This window comes from Salvelinus fontinalis, chromosome 18 (genome assembly GCF_029448725.1).
Source record: "Salvelinus fontinalis isolate EN_2023a chromosome 18, ASM2944872v1, whole genome shotgun sequence".
NCBI classification, from domain to species: Eukaryota; Metazoa; Chordata; class Actinopteri; order Salmoniformes; family Salmonidae; genus Salvelinus; species Salvelinus fontinalis.
The window spans coordinates 36,811,563-36,830,896 of NC_074682.1; the positions used below are offsets into that span (position 1 = coordinate 36,811,563).

The window sequence follows — 19,334 nt, forward strand, 5'->3', positions numbered from 1 at the left end:
TTCAATGCAAAAGATGAACTGTCTGTTCATCTGTTAAATTCTACTGTACAGAGCATCTGAAAGGGAGCTGCAAGTTGACATCAGGTTGTTGCGGTCCAAGTTTTCACTTCTCAGGGTTGCAGATTGGTTCTGGAGTTACCGCTGATCGTTATCATGATAGTAAGACTGCAACAGTTATAAAATACTCATATGTATGATAGATAAGACCACAAATCATTTTTTGGGTGCAAAAACTGTTTATTTGACTGCCACGATGCACACTGATTTTATGATCATCTTTCTTTTTCAGATTTGAATTGAATTCAGTGCAATTGAAAGACATTCTACTCACTCATAAAACATAAGTTGAATCTGAAAGTCACACTTCAGGATACCAAAGAATATATCCTGTTTACTACTTCAATTAAAATTCACAAATTTTATTGGAATTTGAGGCATTCCTTCCATTCTGAATTGAGCACAACCCTGCTAGAAAGGATGAATAGATGCACAATTGTAATGTGTTAAAAAGATTGAAATATTTGACTGCTGTAAAAAAAACAAGATACACATCAAAACAAATGTAAAACACAAAGCAGCATAGTAACACAAGGGCAAGTAACATGTCTTAAGTGCAAACAAAAATATATGATGTAGCAAAAAATGGAATGGAATGCATCAACTGTATGACAATGAAATAGTAAAATAAAAATGTCAACAGATAAATACTTTTTTTGTATTAGTTAGAAATTAATAACTGGTAACACTCCATGACACACTTTTGAACCTCATTGGTCAGTATCTGTAATCTGTATTATCAGAGTGACTTTGATCATTGGCTGAATTTCACATGGATAAGTTATTTGATAATACCAATCTGATACCGTATACTGACAACGCATGCTGGTCCCTGTTCGCTTCCTGGATCAGGCAAGAGTATCTTAACCTTGATAATATTAACTCCTTCCTTACTGATATTTTACTTTAGCAAGATAAATGCATGTAGCTATCGTTCATTAGTACATTAACCTTTAACGTACATGATCTTCAAATATCCCTAACAAGTTATTAATGTAAACTTCAAAAGTAACCTTCATAAGCAGGTATAACCTTCAACCTTTTCATAAGTATATACACATTTTGACCTTCATAACTATTAGTTAACTATTAATACTAGGTATAAACTTCAGATTAAACTATATAATACAGACTTTCTCCTGGTTCAATCCAGGTTCTGACCTATTGAGCCCTGTCTTTAGTGATAATATTGATATGTGGATATTTAGAGATAGACATTAACAGGCGGACAGGGAAGGCTGCAGCAGTGGTGGGGGAAGGCATCGGCGTGAGTTAGGCTGTACAGGTGAACTTTAACCCTGTGGTATAACAGGTATGACAGCTGCAGACAGATCCACTATTCAGCTTCCTGTTTCAAGTCAAACCTGGGGGAGAGGAGGATGAAATAGTTGATCTCCAATGAGAAGATGCAAACATAATAACAGTACAAATGTACAAATTTCGGTCAACCGACCTTTGTGAGTGCAATCAATTAATAAGGGCTAAATTCAATCCGGAGCGAGGAAGATCTGCGTGATTGAGATTTAAAGGTAATTTCTGATTGAGCCGACATTTGCAGTGTTTACCGTGACTGCAGTCTCCACAAATGTGGGAACATTGCCTTTCAATTTCTATTTCAGATCTTCCCCATTCCGGATTGAATCTAGGCACTAGTCACTCACTTTCTGTTTTATGGCTACTACTCACCATTCTGTGACCCCTGAGGCCAGGTCAATCTGAGCCAGCTCTATCTGCACCTGAAAAAGACAGTTTGGTGTTAATATGTATTAGTATACACCATTCTAAACAAGTGGTATTTACATAATACTGTTATGATATTGCTTGAGTAGAACAGAAGCATGAATCATCATTTGCACCAGGTGAAAAAGGTGAGCATTGCTTGTAAAAAGTACAGACACCCATGTTCACTCCGAAGTTACCCAGCTGATAGTACAGTATGAGGAGTATAGTACCTTATGATGAGTATAGTATAGCCATAATAGCAGAAGCAGTAATCCAAATCCTGGCTGACCTGTCCAATGAGATCGCTGCTCCTGAAGGAGGCTTTGCTGTTCTTCACCGACACACTCAGATGCCTGCGCCTGGCCTCCTCCACAGACAGCTCAAACTCAAACCTAAACAGAGAGACAGAAGGAAAATACTGTTACATTCTGCCGCCACAGGTTCAAATGACTCTGTTGAGTTGTGCACACACAATCATTGTGGGGACCTAAAATTGATTTGCATTCAAAATCCTATTTTCCCTAAACATGACCCCTAATCTTAAAATAGCCTTTGTCCTCGTGGGGACATTTCTAAAATAGCCTTTGTCCTCGTGGGGACCTGGGAAATGTCCCCACGACGAGAGAGAATCTTCCTTGGTTTACTATCCTTGTTGGGACTTCCAGTACCCACGAGGATCATAACTAACAGACACACCAGGGTTTCCGTTAGCTGGTAATGGACGGCTTTTGGAAGATAAAATGAATGAAAAGCCGATTAATAAAATTGTAGCGGGCTGCATTCTGTTGTGTTACAAAGTTAGATTAAAATTGATTTAATTGTCATTTTTTTGGTCAACAATCTACACAAAAAACTAATGTCAAAGTGGAAGAAACATTTTTTTTTTTAACAAATGTTAGAATTTATGAAAAATAAAACACTAATATATCTTGATTAAATAAGTATTCAACCTCCTGAGACAATACATGTTAGAATCACAGCAAATACAGCTGTGAATCTTTCAGGGTAAGTGTAAGAGGTTTGCACATTATTATTTAAAAAATTCTTTAAGCTCTATCAAGTTGGTTATTGATCATTGCTAGACAGCCATTTTCAAGTCTTGCCATAGAGTTTAAAGACAATTTAAGTCAAAACTGTAACTAGACCACTCAGGAACATTCAATGTTGTCTTGGTAAGCAACTCCAGGGTATATTTGGCCTTGTTTTCGGTTATTGTACTGCTGAAAGGTGAATTTGTCTCGCAGTGTCTGTTGGAAAGCAGAGTGAACCAGGTTTTCCTCTAGAATTTTGCCTGTGCTTATCTCTATTCCGTTTTGTTTTATCATTAAAAGAATCCCTAGTCCTTGCCGATGACAAGCACACTCATAACATGATCCAGCCACCACCATGATTGAAAATATGAAAAGTGTGATGTGTTGTGTTTGCCCCAAACATACCGCTTTTTATTCAGGACATAAACTTAATTTCTTTGCCAAGTTTTTTGCAGTCTACTTTAGTATCTTATTGCAAACAGGATGCATGTTTTTGAATATTTTTTTCACTGTCAATTAGGTTAGTATTGTGGAGTAACTACAATGTTTATCCATTCTCAGTTTTTTCCTATCACAGCCATTGTAACTATTTTAAAGTCACCATTGACTTTATTGTGAAATCCCTGAGCAGTTCCCATCCTCTCCGGCAACTGAGTTGGATGGAAAGGATGCAGGTATCCTTGTAGTGACTGAGTGTATTGATACACCATCCAAAGTGTTATCAATAACTTCACAATGCTCAAAGGGATATTCAATGTTTTTTTTGTAATCTACCAATAGGTGCCCTTCTTTGCAAGGAATTGGAAAACCTCCCTGGTCTTTGTGGTTGAATCTCTGTTTGAAAATAACTGCTCAACAGAGGGACCTTACAGATAAATATATGTGTGGGGTACAGAGATGAGGTAGTCATTCAAAAATCATGTTAAACACTATTATTTCACACAGACTGAGTCCACGCAACTTATGACTTATGACATGTTTACTCCTGAACTTATTTAGGCTTGCTATAACAAAGGGGTTGAGTACTTATTTCAGCTTTTCATTTTTAAATAATTTCTACAATTTTGAAAAACATAATTCCACTTTGACATTATGGGGTATTATTCTTAGGCCAGTGATAACGTATCTCAATTTAATACATTTTCAACTCAGGCTGTAACACAATACTTTCTGAAAGCACTGTTCTCAGCACTATTCTCTCACTCCTTGCGCGTTGCCTTACATGTGCGCTGCTGAGGAGACAGCGAGAGAGAAGCCTTGGGTTACTGTTGATTGCGAAGATGGAGGCCTTTTTCATTGAAGTAAAACAAAAGTTAAAGAGTATGCCTTCAGTGAAAAGCCTACAAGGGGAATGTCCTCCGTATTGACAAGTTTTCATGTTGTAGCGGATAAAAATAAGAAGAACGTTGGTGTGTCCAAATGCAGGCTACTGTGCAATTCACTATGCAGGTAGGATGCAATTTTTAAAACTTTTTTAATTACATTTTTTATAATAATTTGTAGGCCTATTTACTATCTAAACCAGTTCTTTAAATATACAAAACATGTTTTGTTTAATTCTGTTGAGACATTTTCATTGGCTAAATTAAGTTTGATCTGTCTTTTTAATTGTGTGCTCTATATTTAGTTTAAGATGGTTATTAATAGGCCTGTTGTAAAATAGATATCATTATGCACTAGCCTTTCTTGGTAATTGCTCCAATATAAACGGTTCAACATTTTTTAGAAGGTTTAAACCAGTTTGCAAGTGTTTTGCTTCATTCTGTTGAGCCATTTTCTTTGACCAAATTAAGTTCCAACTGTAATGTTGTTTGCCGCAATATAATATCCTGCTCGTATTTTGCCTGTAAACAATTGCTTGACTTACTATTTATTTTACCCTAATAAAGTTTAGAAACTTTTATTTATTGATTTATCCCCTTTTCTCCCCAATTTTCGTGGTATCCAATCGCTAGTAATTACTATCTTGTCTCATCGCTACAACTCCCGTACGGGCTCGGGAGAGACGAAGGTCGAAAGCCATGCGTCCTCCGAAGCACAACCCAACCAAGCCGCACTGCTTCTTTAACACAGCGCGCCTCCAACCCGGAAGCCAGCCGCAACAATGTGTCGGAGGAAACACCGTGCACCTGGCCCCCTTGGTTAGCGCGCACTGCGCCCAGCCCGCCACAGAAGTCGCTGGAGCGCGATGAGACAAGGAAATCCCTACCGGCCAAACCCTCCCTAACCCGGACGACGCTGGCCCAATTGTGCGTCGCCCCACGGACCTCCCGGTCGCGGCCGGCTGCGACAGAGCCTGGGGGCGAACCCAGAGACTCTGGTGGCGCAGTTAGCGATGCAGTGCCCTAGACCACTGCGCCACCCGGGAGGCCAAGTTTAGAAACTTTTGTCAAGGTTTGGTGTGGCTATTAGCCTGTTATACTGCAGACCTATGATATGAAGGCAGTGTGTACTGGCGCTCCAACTGACTTCGACAGTTGATCTTGAGGTGATGAAGAATGTTTTAGGCCTACCAGTGTTACTCCTATAATCTAACAACATAATGCTTATCTTTATAAAAAATATTCTGATAGAAAATTTACGAATTAGCGTCTTTCTGTACGCCTATATCTGTATAGCAGACGCAGTAGCCTATCGGACAAGGATAAAGAAAAGCATGTCGGTGTCGTAGCATCTCTATATCGTACAGCTGAACTGTGAGGTGGACAATTATTGTTTTAGGAAAGTAAAGACTAATAAAGCAATAGGCTATGTAGTTTGTACAGTGGGGAGAACAAGTATTTGATACACTGCCGATTTTGCAGGTTTTCCTACTTACAAAGCATGTAGAGGTCTGTAATTTTTATCATAGGTACACTTCAACTGTGAGAGACGGAATCTAAAACAAAAATCCTGGAAATCACACTGTATGATTTTTAAGTAATTAATTTGCATTTTATTGCATGACATAAGTATTTGATACATCAGAAAAGCAGAACTTAATATTTGGTACAAAAGCCTTTGTTTGCAATTACAGAGATCATATGTTTCCTGTAGTTCTTGACCAGGTTTGCACACACTGCAGCAGGGATTTTGGCCCACTCCTCCATACAAACCTTCTCCAGATCCTTCAGGTTTCGGGGCTGTTGCTGGGCAATACGGACTTTCAGCTCCCTCCAAAGATGTTCTATTGGGTTCAGGTCTGGAGACTAGCTAGGCCACTCCAGGACCTTGAGATGATTCTTATGGAGCCACTCCTTAGCCCTGGCTGTGTGTTTCGGGTCGTTGTCATGCTGGAAGACCCAGCCACGACCCATCTTCAATGCTCTTACTGAGGGAAGGAGGTTGTTGGCCAAGATCTCGCGATACATGGCACCATCCATCCTCCCCTCAATACGGTGCAGTCGTCCTGTCCCCTTTGCAGAAAAGCATCCCCAAAGAATGATGTTTCCACCTCCATGCTTCACGGTTGGGATGGTGTTCTTGGGGTTGTACTCATCCTTCTTCTTCCTCCAAACACAGCGAGTGGAGTTTAGACCAAAAAGCTCTATTTTTGTCTCATCAGACCACATGACCTTCTCCCATTCCTCCTCTGGATCATCCAGATGGTCATCGGCAAACTTCAGACGGGTCTGGACATGCGCTGGCTTGAGCAGGGGGACCTTGCATGCGCTGCAGGATTTTAATCCATGACGGCGTAGTGTGTTACTAATGGTTTTCTTTGAGCCTGTGGTCCCAGCTCTCTTCAGGTCATTAACCAGGTCCTGCCGTGTAGTTCTGGGCTGATCCCGCACCTTCCTCATAATCATTGATGCCCCACGAGGTGAGATCTTGCATGGAGCCCCAGACCGAGGGTGATTGACCGTCATCTTGAACTTCTTCCATTTTCTAATAATTGCGCCAACAGTTGTTGCCTTCTCACCAAGCTGCTTGCCTATTGTCCTGTAGCCCATCCCAGCCTTGTGCAGGTCTACAATTTTATCCCTGATGTCCTTACACAGCTCTCTGGTCTTGGCCATTGTGGAGAGGTTGGAGTCTGTTTGATTGAGTGTGTGGACAGGTGTCTTTTATACAGGTAACAAGTTCAAACAGGCGCAGTTAATACAGGTAATGAGTGTAGAACATGAGGGCTTCTTAAAGAAAAACTAACAGGTCTGTGAGAGCTGGAATTCTTACTGGTTGGTAGGTGATCAAATACTTATGTCATGCAATAAAATGCAAATTAATTACTTAAAAATCATACAATGTGATTTTCTGGATTTTTGTTTTAGATTCCGTCTCTCACAGTTGAAGTGTACCTATGATAAAAATTACAGACCTCTACATGCTTTGTAAGTAGGAAAATCGGCAGTGTCTCAAATACTTGTTCTCCCCACTGCATATGCTACACATCGAAACACAAGGAATTGTATTTTGGCAATTTGTTATAGGCTGTTTTTAAGGACATGTAAATGTGGCTCATTTGGCCAATATCCCTTGTTTATTGATGGCGCTGGCTGCGAAAGTGGACGCCCTGGGATATGCAACCAATGCATATCGATGACCGGTCAATTTCTCAAATGTCCAATAAATAAAAAATCTTCCCAGACGATTGTCGGGCGCCACATTTTCCTAACGGAAACATCTGACACACACACACGCCAATGCTGATATCACACACCTTTCGTTATATTCTGGGTTGAGGTCTCTCTTCTTGATGCTTGTCTTCCTCTTGGTGGCCTTGTTTTTGTCTGGCAGCAGCATGAGGGAGACGTAGGTGTCTAGACCGTCTTTACTGGACGACTCCAGATCCCTATACACAAACACATAACATGTGATCCATGGCCTTAAAAAGTGTTGTCAATTGGTAAGGTAAGAGAAAGAGGTACAGTATGAGGATTTTTTTGAAAATGTATGACAGGGATATCATTACAGGAAGGGACCCCTTCTTTAGCAATGACTTTAAAGCTATGCTATATGTAAGGGGCAGTAGTTTTTGCTGACCATCATGTCACCTAACAAACTCTGGGCTCTTGCTATATGACATGGTGGAGATATGAATGATGCAGACACTCAGACGCAAACCTGCAGGCGTGGACTGTGATGGTCAGTTTCTTCTTCTTTGAGGCATAGGAGAGAGACAGCTTCACCTGCCCACAGTTTCTTGCAGCACACGGAAGAATTCCATGACCTATCAGGTCCACCATTTTAGATTCCAGAATCTGTTGAAAGATACATTTCGTAAGTAGTCATTTCAACAGAAACAATTGAGAATATAGAAGTGTGTGTCTGTGTGTAACCTTGAGTTCAGCCCTCAGTAGAATCTGACTGTCAGGTGAGGCTCCATCCAGACTCAGCCACTGATCCAGGACCAGATCTGGTTGTGACAGCAGCTCTCTGACTGGTACCACCAGAGAACCCATCGCCTGATCCCAAGCACTGGACAGCTGCATGTAGAGAGATGGGCCATTGACAATAGACATACTTTAGTTTCTCAAAATCTGTAATATGCTGCAGTGTTAATTTAGGAAGATATTATATGCTCAAATTTTTGTCATTTCATCCTTTGTTAGTTTCAGTTATCAGTCAACTAAAACTGCACCATTTTTGTCTCGTTTTAGACACAGCCATTTTAGTCACAGAATAAATACTTAGGATACCACTAACTTCCATCATGTGCACATTCAGATAGCCTTGTTCAACTAGGCCTACTATCCTCATGTTTTTAGAATTGTTAGCAAATTTTTTGAAAATAAAATTCAGAAATATCTAATTTACATAAGTATTCACACGCCTTTGCAATGACACTCCAAATTGAGCTCAGGTGCATCCATCATCGGGTAATGGAAAAAATATGGAACTACCCAGACTCTGCCTATGCCTAGAGCTGGCCGTCTGACCAAACTGAATAACCGGGTAAGAAGAACCTTGGTCAGGGAGGTGTCCAAGAACCCAATGACCACTCTGAAAGAACTACATAATTCCTTGGCTGAGATGGGAGAACCTGCCGGAAGGACAAGTCTCTACAGCATTTCACCAATCTGAGCTTTATGGGAGTATGGCCAGAAGGAAACCACTCCTGAGAAAAAGGCACATGACCACACACCTGCAGTTTGCAAAAAGGCACGTGAAAGACTCTGCGATAAGGCAAAAGATTATGTGGTCTGATGAGACAAAAATTTGACTCCTAATATTATTTTTCCCATTGGACCGTGCATCTGAAAGATGTCAATTCTGCCAATGAAAGGAAACTTGACTTGTAACTAACCTCAACTATACGGGACAAAAATACAAACGCAACATGTAAAGTGTTGGTCCTATATTTCATGAGCTGAATTTAAAGATCCCAACAGTTTCCCATACACACAAAAACCTTATTTCTCTCAAATTTGCCAAGATAATCCATCCACCAGACAGATGTGGCATATCAAGAAGCTGATTAAATAGCATGATCATTACACAGGTGCACCTTGTGCTGGGGGCAATAAAAGGCCACTCTAAAATGTGCAGTTTTGTCACACAACACAATGCCACAGATCTCAAGTTTTGAGGGAGCGTGCAATTGTCATGCTGACAGCAGGATTGTCCACCTGAGCTGTTGCCAGAGAATGTAATGTTTATTTCTCTACCATAATGTTTACTTTCTCTCTTACTCTCTCTCGTGTTGCGGTCCGAATGTCATGTCAAATAAAATGTCAGTCTCACGTGTAATTTTGATCGTCAACCAAAATGAAAAGTAATTTGTAATAGTCTTCCATGGCATCTCGGCTTGTTATCGTCATAAACTTTTTCAGGACCCTGTCTTTCAAAGATAATTCGTAAAAATCCAAGTTACTTAACAGATCTTCATTGTATTGGGTTTAAACACTGTTTCCCATGCTTGTTCAATGAACCATAAACAATTAATGAGCATGCCCCTGTGGAACGGTCGTTAAGACACTAACAGCTTACAGACGGTAGGCAATTAAGGTCACAGTTATGAAAAATTAGGACACTAAAAGAGGCCTTTCTACTGACTCTGAAAAACACAAAAAGAAAGATGCCCAGGGTCCCTGCTCATCTGTGTGAACGTGCCTTAGGCATGCTGCAAGGAGGCATGAGGACTGCAGATGTGGGCAGGGCAATAAATTGCAATGTCCGTACTGTGAGACGCCTAAGACAGCGCTACAGGGAGACAGGACGGACAGCTGATCGTCCTCGCAGTGGGAGATCACGTGTAACAACACCTGCACAGGATTGGTACATTCGAACATCACACCTGCGGGACAGGTACAGGATGGCAACAACTGCCTGAGTTACACCAAAAACGCACAATCGCTTCATCAGTGCTCAGACTGTCTGCAATAGGCTGAGAGAGTCTGAGAGAGGCTGGACTGAGGGCTTGTAGGCCTGTTGTAAGGCAGGTCCTCTCCAGACATCACCGGCAACAACGTTGCCTATGGGCACAAACCCACCGTCGCTGGACCAGACAGGACTGGCAAAAAGTGCTCTTCACTGTCAAGTCGCGGTTTTGTCTCACCAGGGGTGATGGTCGGATTCGCGTTTATCGTTGAAGGATTTAGCGTTACACCGAGGCCTGTACTCTGGAGCGGAATCGATTTGGAGGTGGAGGTTCCGTCATGGTCTGGGGCGGTGTGTCACAGCATCATCGGACTGAGCTTGTTGTCATTGCAGGCAATCTCAACGCTGTGCGTTACAGAGAAGACATCCTCCTCCCTCATGTGGTACCTTTCCTGCAGGCTCCTCCTGACATGACCCTCCATCATGACAATGCCACCAGCCATACTGCTTGTTCTGTGCGTGATTTCCTGCAAGACAGGAATGTCAGTGTTCTGCCATGGCCAGCGAAGAGCCCGGATCTCAATCCCATTGAGCACGTCTGGGATCTGTTGGATCGGAGGGTGAGGGCTAGGGCCAATATCCCCCAAAATGTCCAGAAACTTGCAGGTGCCTTGGTGGAAGAGTGGGGTAACATCTCACAGAAAGAACTGGCAAATCTGGTGCAGTCCATGAGGAGATGCACTGCAGTATTTAATGCAGCTGGTGGCCACACCAGATACTGACTGTTACTTTTGATTTTGACCCCTCCTTATTCCATTTCTGTTAGTCACATGTCTGTGGAACTTGATCAGTTTGTCTCAGTTGTTGAATCTTGTTATGTTCATACAATATTTACACATGTTAAGTTTCCTGAAAATAAACACAGTTGACAGTGAGAGGACGTTTCTTTTTTGCTGAGTAGTTTTAGTCAGGAAAAATAGGTAGTTTTTCGTCATAGTTATTGTTGACAAAATTAACACTGATGTGCTGACTTGAACAACACTTCCACATGGGTGGACAATAAAGAAATCGTATTGTGTGTTAAATCAGTAATAAAACAGGAGGCAAAGTGCTTGCAATCACAAATAAACAACCTCTCACCTTCACTATGAGCATCTCTTCTTTGGGATCACGAACCAGAAAGTAGAAAGCCTCATCCCACTGGGGGGAGTTGGTGCGATCACACACCTTCAGAGAGAACGAGGAGATAGGGAAAAATATGTTATTTGGTCAATCTAAGACAAATTACAAGCATGATCTTGTAAGATGAGAATCTCACCTTGGTTCTATATGTTGTCTCTCCCAGAACAAGCTCAGCTCCAGCCTTAGGCTCCTTCCCACTCTTCTTCATCTACAAACACACAGAGATATGTCACTATGGGTAACTCTGTGACATAATACGATAACATTAAATCTTGATCATAAGACAATTAAAGCTGCAATATGTAACTTTTTAGAAATCTGAGTTATAGATGTCATTCTCATTGAAAGCAAGTCTAAGAAGCAGTAGATCTGTTCGATGCACTATTTCTATACTTCCCGATCATACGTTTCATTCACCAGCTTCAGAAAGCTGAAAATACAATATTTTTTTCTTATTGAAAATGTATTTCACAGCAGTTTAGATGATGCAATGATTCTCTACACTATACATTGCTTGTTTTGTCACATAAACTGAAATTAGTCTAACTATTTTAATTTTCTCCACCATTATTTGCCAGAGCGATTTCTGCATATTGCATCTATAACACTGAGGTCATATCTCACCAATGAAATAAACTACACAACACAAGAGAACAAGTGTGCACAGACTTAAAATGACCAAAGGAAACAACTATGCGAATCATCGCAGTTTATCACAAACATCAGACAACAGTAGGCTATAAAGATCATGGTAACATGACAACATCAGAGGTGAAAAGTGTAAGGTGACTCACAGGCAGTGAGTGGGCTCTGTCCATGTAGACGAAGAGCAGAGCAGCAGAGGGAACAGCCTTGTTCTGGTAGGACTGGAGAGACTGCAGCTGCAGCACCTGGAGCATGGGGAGCCAGGAGTTAAAATGACACATCTTTCAACCTAATGCTGTGCTATTTAATTGTTAAGTGGGGTGGGGGGGATCCCTAATAAATTCAAATACAAAAGCCTCATATGAGTTATGTAATTTGAGTCAACTGCATTCTGGATGCAGAAAGACTTCATTATGTAAACAGTATGAATATGTCATAGGATGATTGTATGAGAGAGAGTAATAGGGGGAGGCAAGAGAGGGTTAAATCAAACTCAGTGAAAGAAAAGACAATAACAGGGAAAGAGAGAGATGGGGAGACAGAATAAACTGAAACTGGAGAAATAGAACTGACCTGATCCAGTCTGTCTGGTTGTGATACTGTTGGTACCCACTCCAGTACCAGGTGAACACGACCTGACTTCACATCATTCAGAGTGTACCACTGGAACACAGAAATATACCCAATAGCCTGTTTACACATGTAGCACAATAAAATAAAGATGGAAAATAAAGCAAAGCTGTGACAACAGTAATGACCTCACATGGAAGTCAGGCTAGAAAGAGAAGTAAATATCTCAATACACTGACTCACCTGGTCCGTGTACTGGGAACTGATGACATCACTCAGCCTCATCATAAACCTGCGCACGTACACGCACACGCGCACACACACACACACACACACACACATATAAAACAGATGCTTTGGCAACTCTCCAAAAAGGCATTGTATTCTTTTGACCATTTATATATTTGATATGTGAAAGTAGAAAAGTAGAACGATGTCCTACATTTCAACCATTTCATCCACCACGAGACCAAAGTGCATGAAACTGTAAGTCTTATCTTGTGTGCATCCCAAATAGCACCCTATTCCCTATTTAGTGCACCAATTTTGACTAGGGACCATAGGACTCTGGTCAAAAGTTGTGCACTATAGAGGGAATAGGTTGCCCTTGGGGACATAGTCCTTAACTATCAATAGCAGGTTACTGATTAAATGGTGTATAGTTGGGCCAGTCACAACACACCTTCCCAGGAAGTCATCCTTGTCCATGTCTTTATCATACAGCTCTACCTGGACCTCCTGACCAGCCTGGGGGGTCAGCACCGTCTGGGGAAACACACATACGTCAGGGAAGATCAATAACAACAAAACTACACATAAATAATACTATAACATGTTATTAAGGCAGAAAGCTAGCAAAGGCACACGCTTCTAGATGTCTCAGATATATTCTTATATGAGAAAAGCTCTCCAAATACAGTAATTGTACAAAAGATCAAAAGTCTGTCCTAACACGCATTGCTTTTACTTTCTTCAGTACAGCACAATCCCTTTTACCGCTCATCTAAATGGGCACAAAGTTCAACAGCCGACAGAGATTAATTGAATAAACTACAAGTCCCTCCATACCTCAAACATCTCGTTCCAGGTGGGGTTGAGGTTCTCCTTGATCACATGACTCTTAAACTTGACCACTCCGATGTGGATCTTGACGTACGGGTCACTCTTGCCCTTCTTCAGGCCCCCCATCAGCTTATCCATGGCAACCAGATCCTGGGCCTCCAGTACATGGATTCTCAGCACCCCCTACAGGACAAAAAACAGAACTGCAGTGGCACACTATAACCTTTTTGAAGGCATTCTAGCGTTCTCAAAATACAAACAATATAAGGTCTTGAGATATTTTTTTATTCAATTTGAACTTTTGTTCTTGGTAATATAAATAATTTATATAGTGTTAGAATATTTTATCAAGGGTTAAGATAAATGATTAAATAATTCTACCCAGAAACTTAACCATTGGGATTATTTGTTAGGTAGCATGTAGAAGGGTTAGAAAGGAATGTTTGTGTTTGTGCTTAAAGAAGGTCTTGAGATATTTTTTATTCAATTTGAACTTTTGTTCTTGGTAGTATAAATCATTTTTATAGTCCCTACAGTAGAGCACCCACCTCAGCTCCAAAACTTGGGTGAGGGGTAGTGTGAGGAGGGCGTGTTTCAGGGATGACATCAGGCATGGCCTCAGCTTCCTCAAGTACAGACACAGAAGGAAGGCTAGACACTGTAGCTCTGGCAATGTCCTCTGTAACAGATCTGAATATTCACAAAGGAACACACACACACAGCATGTTGATAGCTGCTTCACCACACTGAAGATTATCAATGCAAAGTCAGTGTACATGCAAAGCTCTCTGGATCTGATGTTGAATGGAGCTCACCCTGCCATTTGCCCCTGCCAGGGTTGGAGCTCCTCAGTGTCTGTTGTGACTGACAGTTGGGTGATGGTGATAGGTTCCTCAGTTTCTTCTGGCTCCTCTATCTGTTGGTCAAAAACACATTCCAATGCATACACCTGCAGTCAATGCTTTTCCCCTGCCATGCAATTCCTATCAAAACCAATTATAACATGTCTCATGAATACATAAATTATTGTTTTTTGTTGTTGTTATTTAGCAGACACTCTTATCCAGAGCAACTTACAGGAGCAATTAGGGTTAAGTGCCTTGCTTAAGGGCACGTCAACAGATATTTCACCTAGTCATTTCAGGGGTTCGAACCAGCGACCTATCAGTTACTGACCCAACGCTCTTAACTGCTAGGTTACCTGCCGCTAGACTAACTGTGAACAGAGAAATAAAATCTTGCATAATTTGGTAATCAGCGTGATTAACTACTGGGTCTATATGGGTTAGAATTGGAGTGATCTGGCAGTTTGCTAAGTCCAAAAGGAAACTGTCAGCCAAAGCCCCCCCTCCACCCTTCCAATTCCATGTGGGCAAACACTCGAAGTAAAGCTATTTAAGCACCGCCTTCGCCAAATCATGATATATCCAAATAACCAGTGACAAAAACCCAAAGACTGGAAATACTGCTGCTCGTTATCTCACATATACCATTATGGCTAAACTGATTTTTCGGTCTACATGCAGAATCTGCCCACGAGGTATTACGCATGCAGAGACACCCATACACTGTATCCCACCTCAGTATCAAAGCTGGGGTCAGGGGTGGTGTGTGTGGGGTGTGTCTCAGGAGGGCTGGGGTCTTCTTTAGGGACCTCAAAGACAACCTCTGCTTCCTCAGGTTCAGAGATAGAGGGTTGGCTGGAGACTGCAACAGATCTGAAAACACACAGAGAGACATATATTTAAGGGTTTTATCATTTGCATACACTGCATACTTTTGCATAAAATTTGCAATAAATGTATAACTGCAATTGAACTATTTTAATATTGGGAGGGGCCAAGCCAAAAACTCACTCCTCAGAGTGCACCTCACTGTGTTGCTTCTCCCCAATGGTTGCAGTAACTGGCTGCTCAATGGTGATTTGTTCCTTCTCCTCACTGTAACTCCCACTCATAATAGTTTCTGGACCTGAGACAGAGCCTTGTGGTACCCCAACACCCTCAGTCATCTTCGAGTTCAGGATCTGTGAACAAAAACATGGAGAGTGCAGTTAAAGTACATAATGTACTTTGTATAGGCTGTGCACATTTTGTCCCTCACTCCAAAACCTTGATTGTTGGTACATGTTTGTGAGTGTGTCTCACCTTAAGCTCAGCCCTCAGTAGAATCTGACTGTCAGGTGAGGCTCCATCCAGACTCAGCCACTGATCCAGGACCAGATCTGGTTCTGACAGCAGCTCTCTGACTGGGACCACCAGAGAACCCAGCGCCTGATCCCAAGCACTGGAGAGCTAAAGAAAGATAAATAAAGAGTGAATTACATAAACATAACATAAACATAAACATAAAGAACATAAACATAAATGCAACATGTAAAGTGTTGGTTCCATGTTTCAAGAGCTGAAATAAAAGAGCCCTGAAATTTTCCATACGCACAAAAAGCTTACTTCTCTCAAATGTTGTGCACAAATTGGTTTATATCCCTGTTGGGAGATTTGTGTGGATGAATTGCATTTAACAGAAACTGTGCAAGATGTTTACAGTTAGTGACATTGTTTTAATTAAACATTATCCATGTTTAGAGCCTCCATCCTGAAGCAGACTGAACTCTCACCTTCACTATGAGAATCTCCTCTCTGGGGTCACGAACCAGGAAGTAAAAAGCCTCTTCCCATTGGGGGGAGTTGGTACGATCACATACCTTCAGAGGGACAGAGAAGTTGACTTTCACGGCAGATCCAATAACAAGTCATGCATTTCAGCTCTAAGGATACTGTCTCACCTTGGTTCTATATGTTGTCTCTCCCAGAACAAGCTCAGCTCCAGCCTTTGGCTCCTTCCCACTCTTCTTCAACTAGAAACACACAGAGACCACACAATACAACAGTCAAAACCAAACACTGATTGTGAGCAACTAGACAAAATAAACCATCAACATCTGTGCATAACCCATATCACAGCTGCAAAACTAGACAACAACGCATAGCCAGAGTTCAAACGAAGTGGCACAGTTTCTGAGGTGAAGAGGTGTAAGGTGACTCACAGGCAGTGAGTGGGCTCTGTCCATGTAGACGAAGAGCAGAGCAGCAGAGGGAACAGCCTTGTTCTGGTAGGACTGGAGAGACTGCAGCTGCAGCACCTGGAGCATGGGAGAAAATAGTTAATTTGAAACAACATCTTGCAATAATAATGTTGTGCTCTGTAATGGGCGTCAGGTAGCCTAGCGGTTAAGAGCGTTGGGCCAGTAACCGAAAATTATGATCGGGAGGGAGGAGAGAAATTGTTGAACTAAACTCATAGTGAAAGAAAATGAGATTGAGAAATGAGAGATGAAGAAACTGAAAAAAGGAGGAGTGGAACTGACCTGATCCAGTCTGTCTGGTTGCGATACTGTTGGTACCCACTCCAGTACCAGGTGAAGACGACCTGACTTCACATCATTCAGAGTGTACCACTGGAACACAGAAATATACCCAATAGCCTGTTTACACATGTAGCACAATAAAATAAAGGGGGGAAATAAAGCTAAGCTTAGCCTCTCAATCAAAAGTTATATTGAAGCACCATGATGGCCTTCACCTGACATTAGGCCTGCAAGTAATAAAAGATAGTTTGACCTGACATTAGGCCTGCAAGTAATAAAAGATAGTTTGACCTGACATTAGGCCTGCAAGTAATAAAAGATAGTTTAACCTGACTTTAGGCATGCAAGTAATAAAAGATAGTTTGACCTGACATTAGGCCTGCAAGTAATAAAAGATAGTTTGACCTGACATTAGGCCTGCAAGTAATAAAAGATAGTTTGACCTGACATTAGGCATGCAAGTAATAAAAGATAGTTTGACCTGACATTAGGCCTGCAAGTAATAAAAGATAGTTTGACCTGACATTAGGCCTACAAGTAATAAAATATAGTTTGACCTGACATTAGACCTGCAAGTAATAAAAGGGAGTGCCCCATGGAAGTCAGGCTAGAAAGAGAAGTAAATATCTCAATAAACTGACTCACCTGGTCTGTGTACTGGGAACTGATGACATCACTCAGCCTCATCATAAACCTGCGCACACAATTCAAAAAGGAATTGTATTCTTGTGAACATTTATTTTACCAGGTAAGTTGACTGAGAACGCGTTCTCATTTGCAGCAACGACCTGGGGAATAGTTACAGGGGAGAGGAGGGTGATGAATGAGCCAATTGTAAACTGGGGATTATTAGGTGACCGTGATGGTTTGAGGGCCAGATTGGGAATTTAGCCAGGACACTGGGGTTAACACCCTTACTCTTACAATAAGTGCCATGGGATCTTTAATGACCTCAGAGAGTCAGGACACCCGTTTAACATCCCATCCGAAAGACAGCACCCTACATAGGGCAGTGTCATTGGGATATTATAATTTTTTTTAGACCAGAGGAAAGAGTGCCTCCTACTGGCCCTCCAACACCACTTCCAGCAGCATCTGGTCTCCCATCCAGGGACTGACCAGGACCAACCCTGCTTAGCTTCAGAAGCAAGCCAGCAGTGGTATGCAGGGTGGTATGCTGCTGGCTATATATACTGTATATATACTGTATATATATATATATATATATATATATATATATACTGTATATATATATATATATATATATATATACTGTATATATATGTATATATATATATATATATATATATATATATATATATATATATATATATATATATATATATATATATATATATATATATATATATATATATATATATATGTGTGTGAAATATGTGGTATATATGTGAAAGTAGAAAAGTAGAACCATTTCTTTTATTTGGGGTGGCAGCATAGCTTAGTGGTTAGAGTGCTTGTCTAGTAACTGAAAGGATGCAAGTTCAAATCCCTGAGCTGACAAGGTACAAATCTGTCATTCTGCCCCTGAAAAAGTCAGTTAACCCACTGTTCCTAGGCAGTCATTGAAAAGAAGAATTTGTTCTTAACTGACTTGCCTAGTTAAATAAAGGTAAAATAAAAATTCAAACATTTCATCCACCATGAGACCAAAGTGCATGAAAATATAATTCTTATTCGTCCCAAACATCACCCTATTCCCTATTTAGTGCACTACTTTTGACCAGGGCCCATAGAACTCATTTATTGACTATTTGAATACCTTCTGGAAACGAAGCTTGCATTATAAGGAGGATGGGATACACCCAAATAATTTGAGTTCCTGGATCCTTTCACAGCATTATAAGGCTGTGTTGAGACAATCACTTATCAATGACCCAAGCCCAGCTCATTTAATCCCTACCATTGTGTCGCTGAGTTGTCATAATGCTTCAGCAAATGTGGGGCGTTGGGAGACACAATGTAAGTAATTTATTGAGGGACAATAATTTATGTCCCTCTTACTGCCCTGAATGCCTCTGTTGATCCTACAGCTATTGTATGCAGTAATCATATGCCTATGAACCAGAGTAATACAGTTAGCACTGAGGCTGTGCTAGTAGGAAGACCTCTGTGTGCAGCTCACCCTGCACTAATACAAATAACCCAAGCATGTCTACCTCTGCTAAGCCTCCCAGTAAAGCAAGAAAAACAATAAAGCATCCCAGAAAAGTGCTAAAAATAGCCCACGTTAACATATGTAGCTTAAGAAACAAGGTTCATGAAATCAATAATTTGCTAGTAACAGATGACATTCATATTCTGACAATCTATGAAACTCACTTAGATAATACCTTTTGATGATACAGTGGTAGCGATACATGGTTATAACTTTAAAGAAAAAAACAGAAATGCCAAAGGTGGAGGTGTGGCTGTTTATATTCAGAACCACATTCATGTAA

The 19,334-nt window shown here is 41.0% G+C and overlaps 1 protein-coding gene across 2 annotated transcripts in view; it reads right to left on the bottom strand.

Moving 5' to 3' along the window:
- Nucleotides 1–216: 216 nt before the first annotated feature.
- The window catches only part of LOC129815440 (uncharacterized), an 84,395-nt gene continuing 65,277 nt past the window's right edge, over nt 217–19,334 (bottom strand). For both annotated transcript variants that reach the window (XM_055869277.1, XM_055869276.1), the window contains exons 52-74: nt 17,521–17,569; nt 16,876–16,965; nt 16,555–16,650; nt 16,294–16,365; nt 16,126–16,212; nt 15,656–15,802; nt 15,365–15,534; nt 15,088–15,226; nt 14,324–14,424; nt 14,057–14,198; nt 13,515–13,691; nt 13,129–13,211; nt 12,690–12,738; nt 12,450–12,539; nt 12,026–12,121; nt 11,368–11,439; nt 11,190–11,276; nt 8,069–8,215; nt 7,854–7,990; nt 7,450–7,581; nt 2,069–2,171; nt 1,744–1,793; nt 217–1,421 (exon numbers count right to left, since the gene is read on the bottom strand). In XM_055869277.1, coding sequence (XP_055725252.1) covers nt 1,394–1,421; nt 1,744–1,793; nt 2,069–2,171; nt 7,450–7,581; nt 7,854–7,990; nt 8,069–8,215; nt 11,190–11,276; nt 11,368–11,439; nt 12,026–12,121; nt 12,450–12,539; nt 12,690–12,738; nt 13,129–13,211; nt 13,515–13,691; nt 14,057–14,198; nt 14,324–14,424; nt 15,088–15,226; nt 15,365–15,534; nt 15,656–15,802; nt 16,126–16,212; nt 16,294–16,365; nt 16,555–16,650; nt 16,876–16,965; nt 17,521–17,569 — 2,344 coding nt within the window. In that variant the 3' untranslated portion in view covers nt 217–1,393. The remainder of the gene's footprint in view (nt 1,422–1,743; nt 1,794–2,068; nt 2,172–7,449; nt 7,582–7,853; nt 7,991–8,068; nt 8,216–11,189; nt 11,277–11,367; nt 11,440–12,025; nt 12,122–12,449; nt 12,540–12,689; nt 12,739–13,128; nt 13,212–13,514; nt 13,692–14,056; nt 14,199–14,323; nt 14,425–15,087; nt 15,227–15,364; nt 15,535–15,655; nt 15,803–16,125; nt 16,213–16,293; nt 16,366–16,554; nt 16,651–16,875; nt 16,966–17,520; nt 17,570–19,334) is intronic.